The sequence below is a fragment of the Xyrauchen texanus genome, chromosome 9 (genome assembly GCF_025860055.1).
Source record: "Xyrauchen texanus isolate HMW12.3.18 chromosome 9, RBS_HiC_50CHRs, whole genome shotgun sequence".
Taxonomy (NCBI): Eukaryota; Metazoa; Chordata; class Actinopteri; order Cypriniformes; family Catostomidae; genus Xyrauchen; species Xyrauchen texanus.
In genome coordinates, this window is record NC_068284.1 from 26011811 (window position 1) to 26032955 (window position 21145).

The 21145-nt window shown below is 38.8% G+C and overlaps 1 protein-coding gene across 1 annotated transcript in view; it reads right to left on the reverse strand.

Annotated features, from left to right (window-relative positions):
- Positions 1-281: 281 nt before the first annotated feature.
- LOC127648616 (E3 ubiquitin-protein ligase RNF31-like) overlaps positions 282-21145 on the reverse strand; it is a 31641-nt gene continuing 10777 nt past the window's right edge. The window contains exons 7-23 of the mRNA XM_052133299.1: positions 20267-20426; positions 20019-20164; positions 19659-19801; positions 19183-19434; positions 18462-18785; positions 15187-15372; positions 14746-14952; positions 14138-14311; positions 13865-13963; positions 10277-10366; positions 10050-10164; positions 7162-7274; positions 6812-6922; positions 3128-3176; positions 2548-2641; positions 1312-1477; positions 282-1215 (exon numbers count right to left, since the gene is read on the reverse strand). Coding sequence (XP_051989259.1) covers positions 1165-1215; positions 1312-1477; positions 2548-2641; positions 3128-3176; positions 6812-6922; positions 7162-7274; positions 10050-10164; positions 10277-10366; positions 13865-13963; positions 14138-14311; positions 14746-14952; positions 15187-15372; positions 18462-18785; positions 19183-19434; positions 19659-19801; positions 20019-20164; positions 20267-20426 — 2480 coding nt within the window. The 3' untranslated portion in view covers positions 282-1164. The remainder of the gene's footprint in view (positions 1216-1311; positions 1478-2547; positions 2642-3127; positions 3177-6811; positions 6923-7161; positions 7275-10049; positions 10165-10276; positions 10367-13864; positions 13964-14137; positions 14312-14745; positions 14953-15186; positions 15373-18461; positions 18786-19182; positions 19435-19658; positions 19802-20018; positions 20165-20266; positions 20427-21145) is intronic.

Below are 21145 nucleotides of genomic sequence, written 5' to 3' on the forward strand. Positions count from 1 at the left end.
TAGCTCTTCAAGCTAGTTTTTAATGTAACTTCCCCAACATTGTTTACAGCAGACAAGTGAGCTTCTGAAAAACACTACATCAATGAACCTCAAAGAATATAGTGTTTCTGAAGGTAAAGTGAAATTATATATGTCGCTTTTTCTAAATTACTTCAACATACAACATTTTTATGTATCTGATTAATTAGCACCGTAAGACCAATTAGCATCAACTTTACAGGGCATGCAATTCCCTTGGCTAAAAATATTGGCGTCTTGAAAATCTCATTGTTTGTCCCCATAATTTTTATTTAAAAAGGGTCTCTCACTTTTCCATTATCATGTGTGTCAAAAATGAAATGTATAAATTCAGGAATATCTAGCTGCACAAATGTCCTCAGACCAAAAATAGCACCTGATCAGTGGTTTCCCTGACTACAGCCCCACAGTTAAATAGCTTTAACACACAGAGATGAGTGGAAATGTGTTTTTAAGGGCTCTTATCTCAGAGACAACTTTGAAATAATTAAAAAAATTACAATTAAATTAGTCTTTTTGATTCTGAATGACATAACCATGGCTGGTGACATCATTGCCTTTTTTTTCTAAAAAGACTGTGACCTTTTCAATCTCTTGGCTCAGATGCAACAAAGTTGTATACATTATCTTTAATCATACCATATACACTGTTTATATGAACATATAAACCCAGATTTAAAAGTGCATGCCGTTATTACACTTTGATTGTACATCATATGCCACCTGTCATTCTTAATAGTTTGTTTCTGGTTGAATTGAACTCAGTTTCACTGTACATTCACATACATTCTGATAATGTCTACTGCATTAAAATCATTTAAAATGCTGCTGTGCTATGACTTTCTACCTTCTCAATAGCGACCATAAATGGTTTAATTGTAGTTATCAGTCTTTTTCTTTGTTTTGTTTTTTCTTTTAAATTATCAAGCTGCAGTATGGCAATTTGAGATGGATTAAAATCAGAGCAAAAATAAAAGACATGACATTTTGATTAGAAAACTTTGAAGAAAAAAAAACATGATTAAAACATACAACATTGTGTGCAACTACATCACATTCAGAACAGAGAAGGACGAAGTCAGCTGCTCAGCTCATACAATGCAGAGCCACAGGCATGCACCCAGTTAAATGGAGGAAAAGGGGTCTTCACTTCTTGCGAGGGACCTTGTCACCCAGAGGCACGTCATCCATGAGTTTCTGCAGATATAAGAGGTAAGCAAAGAGTTAGAGGTGTACAAATAAAAAAGGCTTATGTCCTGAAGTACTGCACAGTCATGTACAGGATTCACACACCTTAAGAAGTCTTGCAATGTATGTTCTGTCATCTTCTCCCTCTCCCCGCATGACATCCACATGGTATCTCCTGCAGGCCACAAGCAGCTCTTCAGGACTGAAGAGGGGTGCAGGGTCAATCGAATGACCATTAATGAGGCTAACCAGATATTCTCTATAATGCTTCCTGAAACAGAGGGCAACATTAAAGTTACATAAAATTGACAGGAATAGTTTAGCAAAAAAAGGAACATTCTGTAATTTACCTTCATGTCCTTACATACCTGTACGCTGTTTTCCAAATGACTTGTGGACTCTATTCATAGTATTCTGAAGCTATACAATGGGTTAAACCTAGGTCTCATAGAATGAACGTTACTATAACTACAGTACATTTTTGCAAACTGACTTCTATGTGCCGCGTTTTACGTTTCACTTCAGTTTTCTAGTGAAATTAACAATAGAGGCACTATAATAATTGTGCGTTTTATTCACTTTCACAAAAATCCCAAGCACAACGGCTGATTATGACTTTATAAACACTTATTCTTCACACTATTTCTCACACACTGCTATGTTAAGATATCAAAACACTTTTACTATAACGCAACATTTGAAAAACAATACATTTTAAGGCTTGTATTACAGATGCAACTATATTTACATAAGTAATCCAGTTCACCTCAAAGAGTGATAGAGCCTGTGCTTTTCATGTCACATTTGCTTTTTCCACACTATTGGTTAGGTTTAGCTATTGGTTTAGGATAAGTGGATAAGGACATGTGTGCTTTGTTTACCTCTCATTAGGACACCATGTCGAAGTGCCTTTTTGTTTTTATATGAAAGCAAACGCAAATAAGATTTCAAAGCTACGGCAGTGGGGAAGATTATCACTGAATAATAGAATACATTTCTATCCGTTTTTCACCAGAAGCATCGTATGGCTTCATAAGAAAAAAAATAGTAACTAATTTTCTTATCCTTTTTTAAAGTTTGATAGTTACGGTGACTGAACTTTCCTTGAGTGGACAATAAGTGTGTAAAGATTCTTTAAAAGTTCTCCTTTTGCATTTCACAGGATCAAATAAGAGCATACAGGTTTGGAACGACACAAGGCTGTGTAAATAATGACAGAATTTTCATATTGGGGTGAACAAATTACTTTAACACCATACAACGCAAATGATTGAAACTAAAAACTATTAAATGAGTTGCCACAGTTGGGGCAGATAGGGAGGTTATAATGATTTCACGCACTCGCAGAGTCCCGCCTGGCCCGGCTGAGTCTGAGCCCCACATGCAGAATCTGGACGAGGCCCTTCGTCTTTCTGCTCTATCACTCCGCATACACCTGAAGCACACGTGCAAAAACACAGCAAGGATGTATTTAGAGGAAAGGCAGAGTTTTCGAGGGAGATATTTTCAGGATGGATAAGTGGGACAGATTGTGAAATCAAGCTGTAAGGAGTAGGTGTATGTGTGCGTTTGAGAGTGATTTCATGGTACATATATAGCCTCGGTCTGAGAAGCAGTAATTGGATGGCAGTTTTAGTCTGAAAACAGTGCTTTGCTTTATGATGTCCGGCTTTTAGACTTTCATTACAGTAAAAGCAATTCTGTTCTACTGGGCAGTTGAGATAAAGAGTGAAGTAAACTAGACTTAAGACAGAGACAGATAAATTAGGAGAGAGACAGGCTGAAAAACCCAAACAAACAGATAAAAAGCGCTGAGGTAGTTAAGACAGACTGAAACACAGGCACGCTGTCAGAATAAACTAAACAAGTACATCTTTTAAAGCTGTTTTTAGCTTTTATACTCTTACAAATAAAAACATACCAGTTTGTGCTCCAGGAGCAGTGTCAGTATTGTAGTTCACCCCGATTTTCTATGAGGAAACACAACGACAATGTGGTGTTTAAACAAGTAGGCAAAAATAAATCTGTGGAGATAAGACGATATTTCACAATCCAACCCTGGCACACAAGCTCTGTAAGTGTGTATGTGTAGGAGGAAATGTAAGTGTCTGTGTTAAAGCATCACATTGTACTTGAGCAGAGAGAGAGAGAGAGAGAGAGAGAGCTGAACATTTATTTTGTTAGAGAGAACATTTTGTATAAACAATATTTTACATGTACAATCATTTCCAATGTACACTACTAAATTATATTACTACTAGAGCTGTCAAATTTAACAAGTTAACACATGCAATTAATATAAAATGTTTAATGCGTTCATTTTACTTAATCGAGATTAACGCATTTACCAGTTTTCACATAAGATTCTGACATTATATTCAGCTCTGTTTGAGTTCTGAAAACTGCCTGGAATAGGATGGAACCTTTGCACTGTTTTACACTGATGGACACACCACAAACAGAACACACAACAGCGACTTTGTGTCAGTGATCAAGTAATGGAGAAAGAACCTCTTAACTGTAATGTTTTGTGTACAAAATCACGTTCACCTCGAACCATGATTTATATCTCTGTGATTATAATCATCTTTATTATTATTATTCTTACATTTATAAATTGTTTTTATGTCTTCATTTGTGTAAATAATTTTCTGCCTGCATTTTCAGACAGATGCTTGCCTGATGGTGAATGGAAAGGTGGTTACTTATATATAAATATATTATTTTTATCACTTCAATATTTTAATTGCTTTTTCATTTAGTTTGGAGAGCAATTTGAATTTAGAAATGTTTAAGTTTGTAATTTTTTTAATAATTTAACTTTCAATGCAAAATCACTAAAGCAAGAATATTCTCAGATCCCTCAGCCTGAGGGTTGCCTACGTAATTGGATATTGCGATTTATTATATATATATATATATATATATATATATATATATATATATATATATATATATATATATACACAGTGGGTACGGAAAGTATTCAGACTCCTTAAATTTTTCACTCTTTGTTATATTGCAGCCATTTGCTAAAATCATTTAAGTTCAATTTTTTTCCTCATTATTGTACACACAGCACCCCATATTGACAGAAAAACACAGAATTATTGACATTTTTGCACATTTAGTAAAAAAGAAAAACTGAAATATCACATGGTCCTAAGTATTCAGACCCTTTGTTCAGTATTTAGTAGAGGCACCCTTTTGATCTAATACAGCCATGAGTCTTTTTGAACAAGTTTTTCACATCTGCATTTGGGTATCCTCTGCCATTCCTCCTTGCAGATCCTCTCCAGTTCTGTCAGGTTGGATGGTAAACGTTGGTGGACAGCCATTTTCAGGTCTCTCCAGAGATGCTCAATTGGGTTTAAGTCAGGGCTCTGGCTGGGCCATTCAAGAACAGTCACGGAGTTGTTGTGAAGCCACTCCTTCGTTATTTTAGCGGTGTGCTTAGGGTCATTGTCTTGTTGGAAGGTGAACCTTCGGCCCAGTCTGAGGTCCAGAGCACTCTGGAGAAGGTTTTCGTCCAGGATATCCCTGTACTTGGCCGCATTCCTCTTTCCCTCGATTGCAACCAGTCGTCCTGTCCCTGCAGCTGAAAAACACCCCCAAAGCATGATGCTGCCACCACCATGCTTCACTGTTGAGACTGTATTGAACAGGTGATGAGCAGTGACTGGTTTTCTCCACACATACCGCTTAGAATTAAGGCCAAAAAGTTCTATCTTGGTCTCATCAGACCAGAGAATCTTATTTATCACCATCTTTGAGTCCTTCAGGTGTTTTTTAGCAAACTCCATGCGGGCTTTCATGTGTCTTGCACTGAGGAGAGGCTTCCGTCGGGCCACTCTGCCATAAAGCCCCGACTGGTGGATGGCTGCAGTGATGGTTGACTTACTACAACTTTCTCCCATCTTCCGACTGCATCTCTGGAGCTCAGCCACAGTGATCTTTGGGTTCTTCTTTACCTCTCTCACCAAGGCTCTTCTCCCCCGATAGCTCAGTTTGGCCGGACGGCCAGCTCTAGGAAGGGTTCTGGTCGTCCCAAACGTCTTCCATTTAAGGATTATGGAGGCCACTGTGCTCTTATGAACCTTAAGGGCAGCAGAAATTTTTTTGTAACCTTGGCCAGATCTGTGCCTTGCCACAATTCTGTCTCTGAACTCTTCAGGCAGTTCCTTTGACCTCATGATTCTCATTTGCTCTGACATGCACTGTGAGCTGTAAGGTCTTATATAGACAGGTGTGTGGCTTTCCTAATCAAGTCCAATCAGTATAATCAAACACAGCTGGACTCAATTGAAGGTGTAGGACAATCTCAATGATGATCAGAAGAAATGGACAGCACCTGAGTTAAATATATGAGTGTCACAGCAAAGGGTCTGAATACTTAGGACCATGTGATATTTCAGTTTTTCTTTTTTACTAAATGTGCAAAAATGTCAACAATTCTGTGTTTTTCTGTCAATATGGGGTGCTGTGTGTACAATAATGAGGAAAAAAAATGAACTTAAATGATTTTAGCCAATGGCTGCAATATAACAAAGAGTGAAAAATTTAAGGGGGTCTGAATACTTTCCGTACCCACTGTATATATATATATATATATATATATATATATATATATATATATATATATATATATATATATATATATATATATATGTGAAGGAGGGAACAAAACAAATGTATTCACACATGTATTTTCCTGGACAATAAAATACCCGACTGGTAGAGAATACACGGATGAAGTAGGTTATTTTCCAGAGAGATGTTGTCCTTCACAACTGTTGTAAAGCCATCTTTCAAAATGTCAACACACTAAGTTGCACTTAATTTATTTCCATTTTCATTTGAATTTTAAGCAAAAATAAATGAAAAATAAAGTTCAAAGTTTGAAATCAAGGTGTCTTGTTTTAATGTGTAGGCTTAACACTAACCCTGCTTAACGAAAATTACCCCAGAGTACCACCTAGCGTCCAACCAGCGGTTTACTGTGGTTGGTTGGTCGCAGAAAAAAAAAAAAAACTCCAATCAAAACTTGGTCGACTAAGACTCTTCTCATCGACTAACATTTGGTCAACTATTAGGGGCAGCCCTAGTGAATAGCCATTAATAATATTGTGGAGAATGAGGGTTGAAGAGATTTAAGGCCCATTGCAATGAAAACGCAAACCACAGGGACTAAATATTTCAGTTAGTTAACCTCCCACTTACACATTAGGAAACATTCTACATGAATTGGTGTTATTTTAGTGCATTTCTATTTTTATACTGTGGAATGCTTTGTATGGAAAATATCAATACAATTTTGTTACATTCTAAAAATTTTCTTAGAAAAATTACTTTTCTAAGAAGGAACGAAGTACATTTTGACAGGAAACAATCGATTAATTGAGATTAGATATTTTAATCGACTGACAGCACTTAATACTATATTTTACCTTGTCCTTATTTGATTATACTTATATTTTCCTGTACCTCCTTTTTTACATTAATCTATTTATTTTTGTAATGTCTCAATATTTCAATGACTAATGCTGACAATCATGCCAATAAAGCTTTGTTACTTTTGAAAGAGAGAGAGTGTGTGAGTGTGTACCTGAAGTAAGGCCTGAAGCCTGGCAGGCTCCCAGTCTCGGAGGTAGAAGAGGCAGTCTCTAGGGTGATGGGAATGCAAACCTGTCACAGTACACTGGTTCACTGCACATGTCTACCAGAGAGATAGAGAGGGAGTGAGGAAGAGTGTGAGGGAAGGAGAGAGGGAGTGGAAAAAGATGAGAAGGCTTTGACTTTTAGCACAAACATAGCTGTTTGCTGGCCTCAAACTGAATATAACAATCATGTATGTGACTCTTTATAACATGCACACAAACCTACAGATTGGCATGAACAATCTCACTGCAAGAAGACAGAGAAGAACAGATGAGCATTGAGTTGAGAGAGACTCACTGTGTGGAAGGGGTTGTTGCATCCGCTGCAGAACTGGTACCTGCACTGGGAACAACTGAAGTGCATGCAGCCGCCCCTGGCCAATGCATACTGGAACCTACAGTTAGGACAAGCTTTACAAGAGAGTAAGAGAGGTTTCTTAATATTACTAATTTATAAAAAATTCAGAGCTGCATATAAAATTACAGGGAAACCAGCCTAGTTGTCACACTATCTACTTTATATTTCTCAGGGCAGGTTTATTTTTGAAAGTTTCCGCATAGCAACTTGCTTTGAAGTTAACTTCAGTTCATTCAACACATGTTAACCATTTATGACAACTTGCCCCAACAGTGGTCAAAATGTACAGGAAAATGAAGGTAACAAATTTCACAATAATGTTTTGGCCAACAAATATTGAAACAACATACAAATCCTCTGCTAGAGGAAACACACATTTGCGACTTTTGAATCTCCAATTCTTTTTGATATACACTCACCTACAGGATTATTAGGAACACCTGTTTAATTTCTCATTAATGCAATTATCTAATCAACCAATCACATGGCAGTTGCTTCAATGCATTTAGGGGTGTGGTCCTGGTCAAGACAATCTCCTGAACTCCAAACTGAATGTCAGAATGGGAAAGAAAGTTGATTTAAGCAATTTTGAGCGTGGCATGGTTGTTGGTGCCAGACGGGCCGGTCTGAGTATTTCACAATCTGCTCAGTTACTGGGATTTTCACGCACAACCATTTCTAGGGTTTACAAAGAATGGTGTGAAAAGGGAAAAACATCCAGTATGTGGCAGTCCTGTGGGCGAAAATGCCTTGTTGATGCTAGAGGTCAGAGCAGAATGGGCCGACTGATTCAAGCTGATAGAAGAGCAACTTTGCCTGAAATAACCACTCGTTACAAACGAGGTATGCAGCAAAGCATTTGTGAAGCCACAACACACACAACCTTGAGGCGGATGGGCTACAACAGCAGAAGACCCCACCGGGTACCACTCATCTCCACTACAAATAGGAAAAAGAGGCTACAATTTGCAAGAGCTCACCAAAATTGGACAGTTGAAGACTGGAAAAATGTGGCCTGGTCTGATGAGTCTCGATTTCTGTTGAGACATTCAGATGGTAGAGTCAGAATTTGGCGTAAACAGAATGAGAACATGGATCCATCATGCCTTGTTACCACTGTGCAGGCTGGTGGTGGTGGTGTAATGGTGTGGGGATGTTTTCTTGGCACACTTTAGGCCCCTTAGTGCCAATTGGGCATCGTTTAAATGCCACGGCCTACCTGAGCATTGTTTCTGACCATGTCCATCCCTTTATGGCCACCATGTACCCATCCTCTGATAGCTACTTCCAGCAGGATAATGCACCATGTCACAAAGCTCGAATCATTTCAAATTGGTTTCTTGAACATGACAAGGAAATCACTGTACTAAAATGGCCCCCACAGTCACCAGATCTCAACCCAATAGAGCATCTTTGGGATGTGGTGGAACGGGAGCTTCGTGCCCTGGATGTACATCCCACAAATCTCCATCAACTGCAAAATGCTATCCTATCAATATGGGCCAACATTTCTAAAGAATGCTTTCAGCACCTTGTTGAATCAATGCCACGTAGAATTAAGGCAGTTCTGAAGGTGAAAGGGGGTCAAACACAGTATTAGTATGGTGTTCCTAATAATCCTTTAGGTGAGTGTATATACACACACACCGATCAGCCACAACATTAAAACCACCTACCTAATATTGTGTAGGTCCCCCCCTTGTGCCAAAACAGCACCAGGTCACATCTCAGAATAGCATTCTGAGATGATTTTCTTCTCACCACAATTGTACAGAGCGGTAATCTGAGTTACCATAGACTTAATCAGGTCGAACCAGTCTGGCCATTCTCTTTTGACCTCTCTCCAGACAGGCTGGTTTGAGTATTTCTGTAACTGCTGATCTCCTGATATTTTTACACACAACAGTCTCTAGAATTTACTTCGAATGGTGCCAAAAACAAAAAAAAAAAACATCCAGTGAAATTCAGTTCTGTGAAAGGAAACACCTTGTTAATGAGAGAGGTCAACAGAGAATAGCCAGACTGGTTTGACCTGACAAAGTCTACAGTAACACAGATAAACGCTCTGTACAATTGTGGTGAGTATATGCTCAGAATTTTCCTGGACCTTTTTCTTTCCTTTTCCTCAGAATGCTAATCTGAAATGCGGGTTGGCGCTGTTTTGGCGGCACGAGGGGGACCTACACAATATAAAACAGGTGGTTTTAATGGTGTGGCTGATCGAAGCATATATAAAATTATCAAAGAATCAGAATGAAACTCAGAAGAATGATTGATTCAGAAGAACAGACAGAGAGATGATCCGGACAGGAAGATAGATTTATAGAGCAACAGAATGAAAGGACGACAGATACAGAAGAGCATACAGACAGATAAAGAGAGAGAGACAGATTCAGAGAAAAGAAAGACACATTCATAGAAACAGAAAGACAAACAGCCTTGATATGAAAGTGATAAGTGACATGCACCACTATAAACAACTTGTTCAGGCAGTAACTCACTCGGCTATCACTTTTGAGGTGTGAATAAATCAGAATAAAAATGCCTACAAGTGAGAAATACACAACATTAATATTTGATTTAAGGGCTTTACACTGGACCATACCCAAACACAACAAAACAAACAAACAGACTATATGAGCAAGCAACATGTTTTCTAGGGTTAATTCTGCTCATATCCAGTCTGGTAGTCAGAGGTGCAGGGGGTAGTATTTGATTTTGAGCTCCTCTGAGGTGGTGCTGGTACAGTTAGCTGTCAGTAGATGGGGATTAAAAGAGCATTAACACAGGTCCAAGAGGCTTCTGGAGCAGATCAAAAAGTGACTCACTGATCCCATTGTCACGCAGGTATCCAGCCAACCCCTGCCGCTGGTACTCCGGGTCATTCTCTCGCTTCCACTGCTGGAACTGCTCACATGAGAGCCCCAAATGCTGGGGCTCCCACTGCAGAGTGAGACAGACAGACAAATGGTGAGACAGAAGAAAACAACTGTTTGTCTCCTTCAGTCATGCAGTACTATGACTGATACATGGTTTGCTTCCTCAGAATGCTTACCGGCTTTTTGCACTGTGCACAGAAGCTTTTCCTGCACTGCGGACAGGTGACCTTGAGCTGATCGCCATCGTAGATAAAGCCATACGAGCACTGTGGGAATGAGATGAGAGAGATGCACAAAGGTTCAAGAATAAATCTGTTAAATGGCATGTGAACTGAGAACATTTACTAGCCATTAATATTTTTTATTTGCCATGAAACTGTATTTTGAATTATTTCCTTAAAAATATGTTTTCACACACACACGCGCACGCACGCACGCACACACAATTTTGACCATATGACAAACTTATTCAGGTGCTTTTCTGTTACTGCAGATGGCAGGTTATAGTGTCCCTTGCAGCTAGAAGTAGAGAAATATGTAAGTTTTACAGATACATTTGTGCCGTTAGTTCCTTATTGGAACTATCGTTTATCAGCAAAAAACTAAGCTGATAGTTGCCTTTTCTATTTTATTCCTTCTTAAGAGAATTCTACAGTTAGAATGACAGTGAAATAATATAATAAAGCAATATCATACAAGAGTACTGTTATGGCCGTATATCAGCAAAGCTGCGATTCAAGTGTAGGTAATCACAGCAGTGCTGATATACGGACAACAGCATGATTGAGAGTGTAATCTTGCTTTTATAAAACAGTTCAACAAACATGTAAATAAATAAGTAAAAACTAAGCACTGTCCCAAAAAAAAAAACACTTGTGTGTGGAACTTCTTTCTTACATCAAGGATTAGGATCTGCCATTGCTAGTTCAAAAGACACGCCCATGCCTCCATTAGTAATACAAAAGCGTCCATTTAGAAATATTAACTACAGCTTAGGTTGTTTCTAACAAATGATTAGAGTAAAAAGGACGTGCGTGTGTTTGTGTGAAAGCGAGAGAGACTGAGTGTGTAAGTAGACGATCAACAATCAGCACTGCACTTTATTAATCATCATCTTGTATCACACACTGGACAGTCAAATATATTCTCCCCAATTCAACTACTGTAGATATACACTCACCAAAAGGATTATTAGGAACACCATACTAATATTGTGTTTGACCCCCTTTCACCTTCAGAACTGCCTTAATTCTACGTGGCATTGATTCAACAAGGTGCTGAAAGCATTCTTTAGAAATGTTGGCCCATATTGATAGGATAGCATCTTGCAGTTGATGGAGATTTGTGGGATGCACATCCAGGGCACAAAGCTCCCGTTCCACCACATCCCAAAGATGCTCTATTGGGTTGAGATCTGGTGACTGTGGGGGCCATTTTAGTACAGTGATTTCCTTGTCATGTTCAAGAAACCAATTTGAAATGATTCGAGCTGTGTGACATGGTGCATTATCCTGCTGGAAGTAGCCATCAGAGGATGGGTACATGGTGGCCATAAAGGGATGGACATGGTCAGAAACAATGCTCAGGTAGGCCGTGGCATTTAAACGATGCCCAATTGGCACTAAGGGGCCTAAAGTGTGCCAAGAAAACATCCCCCACACCATCAAACCACCACCACCAGCCTGCACAGTGGTAACAAGGCATGATGGATCCATGTTCTCATTCTGTTTACGCCAAATTCTGACTCTACCATCTGAATGTCTCAACAGAAATCGAGACTCATCAGACCAGGCAACATTTTTCCAGTCTTCAACTGTCCAATTTTGGTGAGCTCTTGCAAATTGTAGCCTCTTTTTCCTATTTGTAGTGGAGATGAGTGGTACCCGGTAGGGTCTTCTGCTGTTGTAGCCCATCCGCCTCAAGGTTGTGTGTGTTGTGGCTTCACAAATGCTTTGCTGCATACCTCGGTTGTAACGAGTGGTTATTTCAGGCAAAGTTGCTCTTCTATCAGCTTGAATCAGTCGGCCCATTCTCCTCTGACCTCTAGCATCAACAAGGCATTTTCAGCCCACAGGACTGCCGCATACTGGATGTTTTTCCCTTTTCACACCATTCTTTGTAAACCCTAGAAATGGTTGTGCGTGAAAATCCCAGTAACTGAGCAGATTGTGAAATACTCAGACCGGCCCGTCTGGCACCAACAACCATGCCACGCTCAAAATTGCTTAAATCACCTTTCTTTCCCATTCTGACATTCAGTTTGGAGTTCAGGAGATTGTATTGACCAGGACCACACCCCTAAATGCATTGAAGCAACTGCCATGTGATTGGTTGATTAGATGAGAAATTGAACAGGTGTTCCTAATAATCCTTTAGGTGAGTGTATATATATATATATATATATATATATATATATATATTGGTCTATACCCTTACCCTTACTTTTTATTTTTATTGTATGTGTATTCTATATTGTGTGTATTGTTTACTGTACATTGTATATTGTGTAAGTATGTGTACATTTGTTATGTAAATTGTGTTGTGTAAATATGTTGTTTATTGTAATTGGTACTGCTATGTTATTCGGAACTGCACACAAGACTTTCACCTACTGTTGCACTTGTGTACACAGTAGTGTGACAATAAAATGATTTGATTGATTGAAGTACAAGCATCTGTAGCGATACCCAAGCAGTGTTGAACAGCAATGCTGATGCTGTTAGGTTAACTCCATTTATCAGCTTTAGTTTGGTAGTAATTCACTCCGAGTGATCATGGAGTGATGCTGCTTAGTTTAAGTTTAAGTGTTATGTTGTAGGAGAGAAAACATGGAGGATGACACCTGGATCTATGAATCTATGAATCTATGAATCACCATACATAAATAAAACCAGGGTAAATGCCAGTTTTTAAGGAAGGTTATAATTTCGAAATACTAATTTCTGTTTCCAATACAGAGCCAACAGTATGTGGCTGTCACGTGTCAAATGAATGAAAGACTCATACCAGAAGACCCAGTCGGTAGGTGAACTAATCATTTCCGTTTCCTGTACAGATCCTATGTGGCTGTCAAGTGTAAAATGAACGAAACACTAACTATAAATTTTGCGCATGTGAGGCCACAACAAAATAAACGAATCACTCTCTGGGAATACTCTGGGAGTTTTTCCAGAGTCTGTAAAAGATTTGTTAAAAGTATTCCTTCACTAGTATCCTCCCAATTTGGAAACTTTGGGTATCAGGTAGGTGCCATGAACGTGTTTGATTATGCTGTGTTTTGCGGCTCAAAGTTGTGATCGGCAGTTATGCAGAAGCTGTTAGTTAAGCTATATTGTAATTTCTGGTAGTTCTCAGCTTTGGTGTAGTAGTTACCTGAACAATCATGGAGCGAGAGACATTATTATTACCATAATAATAAACGTATTACCTTAAATGTTCCAATGGCATAAAAGACACACGCAATAGCCACAGATCTTGCCTTCTGGAGATGTTTGAAAGTCTTAGATTTGATTCACACATTTTAAAATAATTCAACCAAGCATTATTTAGCATTTCTTAGAAAAGTTACAGGCCAACTGCAATTTTTACTCTCATTTGGTGCATAGCAAGTGTTAATTTTGGACCTCGATGCAAACATACTGTGATGCAAACATAAATGCTCCTCAATTATTAGTGTCAACTAATTCTTGCAGCTCAATTCAGGTCATTGTAAAATGCACTTGAATGAGACTACTGCTTAGTATTAGAGTAACAATGTCACTCACATGGCTGCACCACAGGAATTTTGGGTCCTTGATGAGAGCTTGCTCAGTCAGCTTCTTGTGGAAGAGCTCGTACACATCCAGTTCCAGACAATCCCTGAGCTATGCAATCACAAACACACAAAAATACACAGTGAGATAATTTTAGACGTCACATAGAGTAGTAGCCTGAAGCACAGTTACATGCCGATTTGCTCTTTGAGGAAGTCATTTCCCAGTATTATACTGTCCATATCCTCAGCATCTCTATTTATTTATTCTTTCACTTTTTTTTACCTGTATGTCCAGAGTGGAGAAATAGCTGTTAAAGTGCTCTGGGTCGTTGATGTCAGGCTCAGTGCAGACAGGGCACACCATGTCTCTGATGTGCTTGTCCCTTACTGCTATGGTGAAATGCTGCTTGAAACAGCCACAGCACACAGAGCACTGGCACGATGTCAGAGACTGCATCTGAAATACAGCAGGTGAGACAGAGAGACCACAAAACAAAATTGTACTATTACTAAGTAGAGTCCTGACAGTGCATTTACACATTCAGCCTTTGCTGTAAACTTGAAAGCATTTTTCCATTTAGATGTCATCATGTGTCAAAATGCTCAGAGTTTTAATATTGTGGGAATTTAATAGTTTCATAAATGAAAGTGGCTGATACCAGTCTTACTAGCCACTCTAAATAGATTAACTATAAACAAGATCGTAAACACTGTCCTAATCAGGTGTGACGTGATAAAGCCACAAGCTACAAAAGCTCCATTCTCCATGTATATCTGAGATTTGTCCCAACCAGTGGCAAATGACATGGCATTTTTTTGATTGCTTGATTTCTATTTCTGTTGTGTCAGTGTGGACAGAAAATTGCTTATCACCGAAAACGTGTTCAGTACCTTACTTTGGGGAAAGACAGACAGGCAGATTGGGCATTCTTTGTTCAGAACACGACGAATGAAGTCTCGATCATGTGACTCACGCACGGCCTGTACCACATCATCCAGAGTGTATGGGGCTGCAGGATCCCGAAGCAAAGACAGAGCCAGCTCGCAGCGCCCCCAGCTGGGCAAATCATACACCGCCAGTAACCTACGACAAACACGCTGAACACAAAGAATACACTATTTAGTATGTATTTTTCTGAACATAACAGTCAATTTACCACTGACCACCTTAAATATCTTAAGCAGCCAATGTTACAAAATGTAAAAAAAAAGTTAAGTTACCAGATATAAAAATGATAATAGGCTAAGCTGCTTAAACTATTTTGTACATCTACTTGTGAGATAGCAATGCAGTCTTTCAGTGAATCCACACGAAGTTAAAAGGTCAGTCACCTGTTTATCAGTATGGTTGATGTCGATGGGGGGCTCTGGTTCATTGCTCCACATGCGCTGATGGAAGGGCTCCAGTGAATGCCGCTGCAGCATGACGAGAGCCCCCCTCACCTCCCCTCCGCTCTGCCTCAGGGCTTCTTCACAGCGAGCTACATCATTAAAGCCCATAGAACCTAGTTCTTTTACCTAACAAATACATACACAGAAAGACAAGACGTCATGTTAAAAAATTGCTTTTGTTTAAATGAAAACCTTGGTAAAACTTTAATTACTTTCATTGATAAATCAATTACAAACAATATTTAAAACTTAGGTTGATAGACATTCTGGGATATATAAATAAATCAAAGTTTCATGATATTTCTAATTATTTAGCATACTATATTCATATTATATTCATGTTGTTTAGCCAGAGGGGAACTGGTCCCCACAGTGAGTCTGGTTTCTGCCAGAAAAAAAAAAAAAAAGGAAAAAAAAAAGCTAATACATACACAATGACGAGAACTTAAGGATCTTCTTCAGTGTGTGTCTGATATCAACATGTAAACAGATGACAAGCACACATATCTGAAGCTCAGGTTTATACAAGTACTCCACTAAAACAACAGATAATTCTGCTCTGAATGTTGCATTTGCTTGGCTTGAATTTCAACTGCATCTGGGAGAAATGCTTTTATCCACACTTGCATTGTCTTTTATGACAAATGTAATTTTTTTGTAAAAAAATATCAAGAAGTTTTTGCAGGGTTACACCAAATGAAGAACAAAATGTGCCCAAAATATTTATATATGGGGCTCCGTTTTCATAATCACGCTACGTCTAATTCAGTTTGCTGTGAACTCTTTATTTACTATCACCTATACTAAGACCTGAATCAATACCTAAATTAATTAATGTTAAGTTATTAGCTTTAATTTACTCTGGAGAAAATGTAGATGGACTCGTTAATGTTATACTTGTTCATATGAGTATAAGGAATGACACATTTTAATCCATAGCATGCACTTCTCAGTATTTATTTAAAGATGTTTTAAAAAAGAAAGAAAAAAACACTGCATGTATCCTCTCTAGGTACCTCATACCACTATAACAAGTGACCCAGCAACAAAGTCTTTAAAATGTTTTGGATCATTTTGATAAAATCCAGCTTAAAACTACTCAAACATACACCCGTAGGATCTCATTGTAAAAAGGCAAACACTTGTCAGAGAAATGGCGGCGGAGCAGCAGTTACTAAGACAGGATTGGTCAGAAACGATTTTAAGGCACGGCTTGCCGAAGGGTCAATTCCGCTAATGTGCTGTGCAACTGAAATATATCTGGAGCACTGTAAATATAACGCGGTCAGCACGTTTGCGGAGTGCAGGAACCAAGCACAGCTGTTCTGTACTAAATGCACAAAATTAGTGCATGAGATGGAATACATTTTTTATATATCGAGCACAGAACCGTCATTATCCTAGGCACGTCCCGTGGGTTTTATAAGCATAAATAAGCATTATTTAACGCTGTGCCCAATACGCGTTATATGGGCGAGTGTAATGTTGTGGAAATGTTATTGACGTAAATTGTTGCCTTAGAATCCACCAGCCAATGAAAACAATTGTCACAGTGGCAAACTTCATGACCAAATTGTTTTCAATTCAGGACAGTAATATTGCTCATATCACAAATAAAAGATTGTCATGTGTCCATTAAATCACACAATGAACTATAGTGCTAGAAAAGCTTGTTTTGACATAAAACAAAAAGAAAAGATTGCTAGTTACTAGTTTCAATATCATTGTCCTCACACGTGTTATGAGAAATTGGGATGTACCACTTTAAGATGTGTAAGGATTGTGGGATTTGTTGTAGTTCGAGGATTTTGCGTAGTGTTGTGTGGGTGTGTGTGCGAGCCATGCTGCTCGGTGTTAGAAGAGCAAGGAGGGGAAAAGTTTTAAGTTTTGCCCACCCCAACGTTTATGTTCATACCATGCAAGATATTGTTGGTGGCAAGAATAAACGCAAGCTCTTCAAATGAATGTAGTCTCACTCATCATTTGCAATAGACAAACAACAGACTTTGGGTGCTATATCAGAGCAACAGAGAATTCGCTCTGCCCTGGAGCTCACAGCTGCAGCTTCCCTGAGCCACTTCTTCACAGACCGGTGGCCGAATTAGGAAAAGATAACACAAGTCACTCTTCCCACAGTTCAGAAACACGATTTTGTTGTAAAATCACCCACTTGTTGAAGTTTCTATAGCCTCTCTTTCTCAATTTTTTATTGAAATCTGCGTAGGTCGCTGATGCTTTCACTGCAGATAGTTGCATGAACTTGAACGTGTTGACAAACTAAAATCTAGCCTATCAGATAGTGTGACTGAAGGAAGGCGCTTCTGATTGGCTAACTCATTTTGGTAAGTATGCTTACCTTGGCCATTTGTAGTAGCAGGCGTGATTCAGTTTGGATGAACGTACATTGTTGAATGAAAGGGAAGTAAACAATGGAATCAAAGCATAAAATAAAGTGCTTATATCTGAGGGTGGAGCTAAAGGGAATAAATTAATAACCGTCTGTGCGGGGATAAAAGATGACAAATTTAAACAAAAACAGTAGTTTATATTAACAATAATATTTAAAAATGTTATCGTTAGCTAAGCACTGCTTACTTTAATTATATGGATGTATATAATCATGCACTGCCATGTGAGCAAAGTGCTGTTGTACTGAATAGCATCATGGTTGTGATTCAGCCATAAACATGAGGCTGCAGGTAATCACAGTTATGCTAATATTCAATATAACAGCATGATTACGAATCTAATATTGCTTTTCTACAACAGTTCTATGAAAAAGAAGTTAATACGGAGCATTTACGTATTAGACACAATATGGACAGTTATTTTGACTATTGTTGGTTAGCTAACAAAATTGTTCCAAACAAAGCCAAAGCAGGATCAACCGTAGTTTGTGGCATAGAAACGTAAAGACTAACAGCTGCAAATAAGACAAGCAGAGTGATATAAACAGTAAAGCATCCTAATACTAAATATCAACTCTCTTTCAATGCCGCTTGTTCAATCAGATTGGAGGACGAGAACTAAGTTACAATTATCCATTTCATGATGCAGCCCATTCAGACCATTTTTTAGCATATTAAATCACATCATATACCATTCTGAAAGGTCTAGCAACATTTAAGAATTCATAATATTACTGTAATAGGTAGTCAAACCAGCAAGTTTTTCATTGTGATGAGGTGCACAAGGCTGGTCTGTCATGAACTCACTTTAGCTCTACGGTCTCGGAGAGCCTGTCTGATAGCCTTCTCATTATCGCCCCCTGCTGCCAGCCAGGCCCGTTTGGCTTCTGCTCTAGACAGGGGAACAGCAATGCTCTTCTGTCCATTCTGGCCCTCGTTCTCCCCCGAAACATTTGGCAGAATGGATTGTGCATTGAGTTCTTGCTGACAGGATGCAGCCATCACACAGATCTGATCAAGCATGTGAGGAAGCTCTGTCTTCAGCCAGTCATATGGGGTCACATTGTTGTTCCCTGACACACAAGTGCTTGTGTATACCTCCTCTGGGCTCACCCCTTTTTTCTCTCCCTCCTGAAGTAAAGAGTACAAATAATAAATGTACCAATAATAAATCCAGAGAGGAACTTCTCTCTTGTGAAAGCAACCACTTGGATTTAAAGAGACAGTTATACCAAAAATAAACAAATAATTTGCTCACAGTCATGTAGTTCCAAATCTGTATGACTTCCTTTCGTTTGTGGAACACAAAAGGAAATGTTAAGTAGAATGACAAAAGTATCTGTTCACTTTCATATTATGTCAGTCATCATTCACTTCCGATGGATCTTTTTCCCATATGGGTTTGGAGCAACATGACAGTGAGTAAATAATTACAGAAATTTCATTTTTGCCATTAACCATCCCTGCAAGTTTATAAGGATGGAGTCCAGGCTACAACAACTGTACATAGTACAAATATAAGACTTACACGAATAAGCTGAATCAGTTTAAGCCCCTCCTCCCTCATTAGTCTCTGTCTTTTTATATCAGGGTCCTCAGTGGGTGTGATTTTGAGTGTGGTTGAAAGCGGTGTGATGTCCTTCGCAGGTGAGAGTGGCAGTACTTTAGAGAGTGGCAGGACTTTAGAGAGTGATGGGGCAGGGTCTGATCTTGAAAGACAACACATTTCACAGACAGGTGATGGCATGTGGTTGTCATATGTACAGAACTGGCAAACCCACTGAATGAGAGAAGGAAAAAAGAAATAGGAAAAAACAGGATCAATTCTTAAAACTTCCAAATGCTCAACAAAGGGATGATTATCACATCCTCAAATTAATGAATATGAAATATATGCATAGATAGAAGTGGCAACATCAACTGTAATACTATATGTACCTACAAAACTGCAAAAATATTTAGTGCGAGTTAATATTGCATATGGAGTAAAGCAAAAATTGGCACCTTGCTGTCCATTAGTCCTGTAGCAGAGGGAGTTGGCCGTGAGGGTGCAACAGGAGGCCGTGTGGCCAGACGAGGGCGCTCACACACCACACAGAGTATACTGCTGCCTGCATTCACCACTGTGCAGCTTTTACACTGCCATTCTAATTGACAAATGCAACGTTCAAAGATTTCGATTTCAAGTTGATTACAAGGAAAATAAGCTACTAATAAATATATATTTTTAAATGTTCAAGCAAAACTGATTAAAAAGTAATTTATGCATTTAAAAAAAAGTGGGATCCAGTCAATTTGGTGCAGAAACTATGACAAATGCAGGATTTTTGAAAAATTAAACCTATACAGAATGTACAGACTCACCAGATATTGTGGAGGGCTGTGATGGCTCCACCTGTACAGAGGGTGCAGTGGAGGACAGGTGTGGTTGATCACAGGTTTCACACAAAACCTGCTGCATTGTATTTACTGTAGTGCAGTGTGAACACTGCCATGTAGACAGAGATGAGCTAAAGAAAGTCATTGCAGAGACTGAGAATATGCAGTTTTGAAAAAAAAAAGAAAAATCAGATTACAAAAGTTTAAAAAATGTTTCATTTAAAAATGCTAACCTAAGCCGTTTTGTGGGTTTGGAGGAAGTTACAGGGATCCTGATGTGTGTGGATCGTCCTGAATGGGAATGATACAGCCTGTCACATTCTGTGCACAGTCGCTGAGTACAGGTGGGACAGTGAGCGGAGACCGGATTAATGCCACATATGGTGCAGTTGTCTGCAAAGCAATTGAAAATGAATGAAATTGGAAACAGAAGCCTAACAGAGGGGATACCCACAATTAAACATATTCCTTAAAGGAATAGTTCACACAAAAATAAAGATTCTCTCATTATTCACTTACCCTGATGCTATCCCATATGTGTATGACTGCATATCTTCAGAAGAAAACAAATTAAGATTTTTAGAAGAATATATGACTCTGTCAGGTCCTTATAATATAATTATATGGGTGTCAGCATTTTGATGGTCCAAAAGTCATATTTAGGCAGCAACAAAATAATCCGCACAACTCCAGTTGATCAATGAATGCCTTCTGAAGTAGTGTTGTCAAAAATACCGGTACCAACTCAAACAAAAAATTATTTACGATACCAGAATTTCTGAAGGTACCGGGCTACCGAGTACCGTCTACCCCACTTACCCAAGCAGAGGCGGGAACTTTCGAACGCTCACAACAAGCAAAAGATGATGACAAGCAAAGCTGCTGCGGAGTCTCAACTGAATCATGTCGAAATGAAAAGTGGAAAAAGCCAGGTTTGGAAATTATTTGCATTTGAGGCTGATGAAAAGGGAAACATCATAGATCAGCAAAAACCTATTTGTAAACGCTGCTTTCACAATTTTCTGACGAAAGGAGGGAACACATCAAATTTAATAAAGCACATGAAAGACAAGACACGTCTGGATTTATTCAAGCAAATAAAGCAGGTGAGT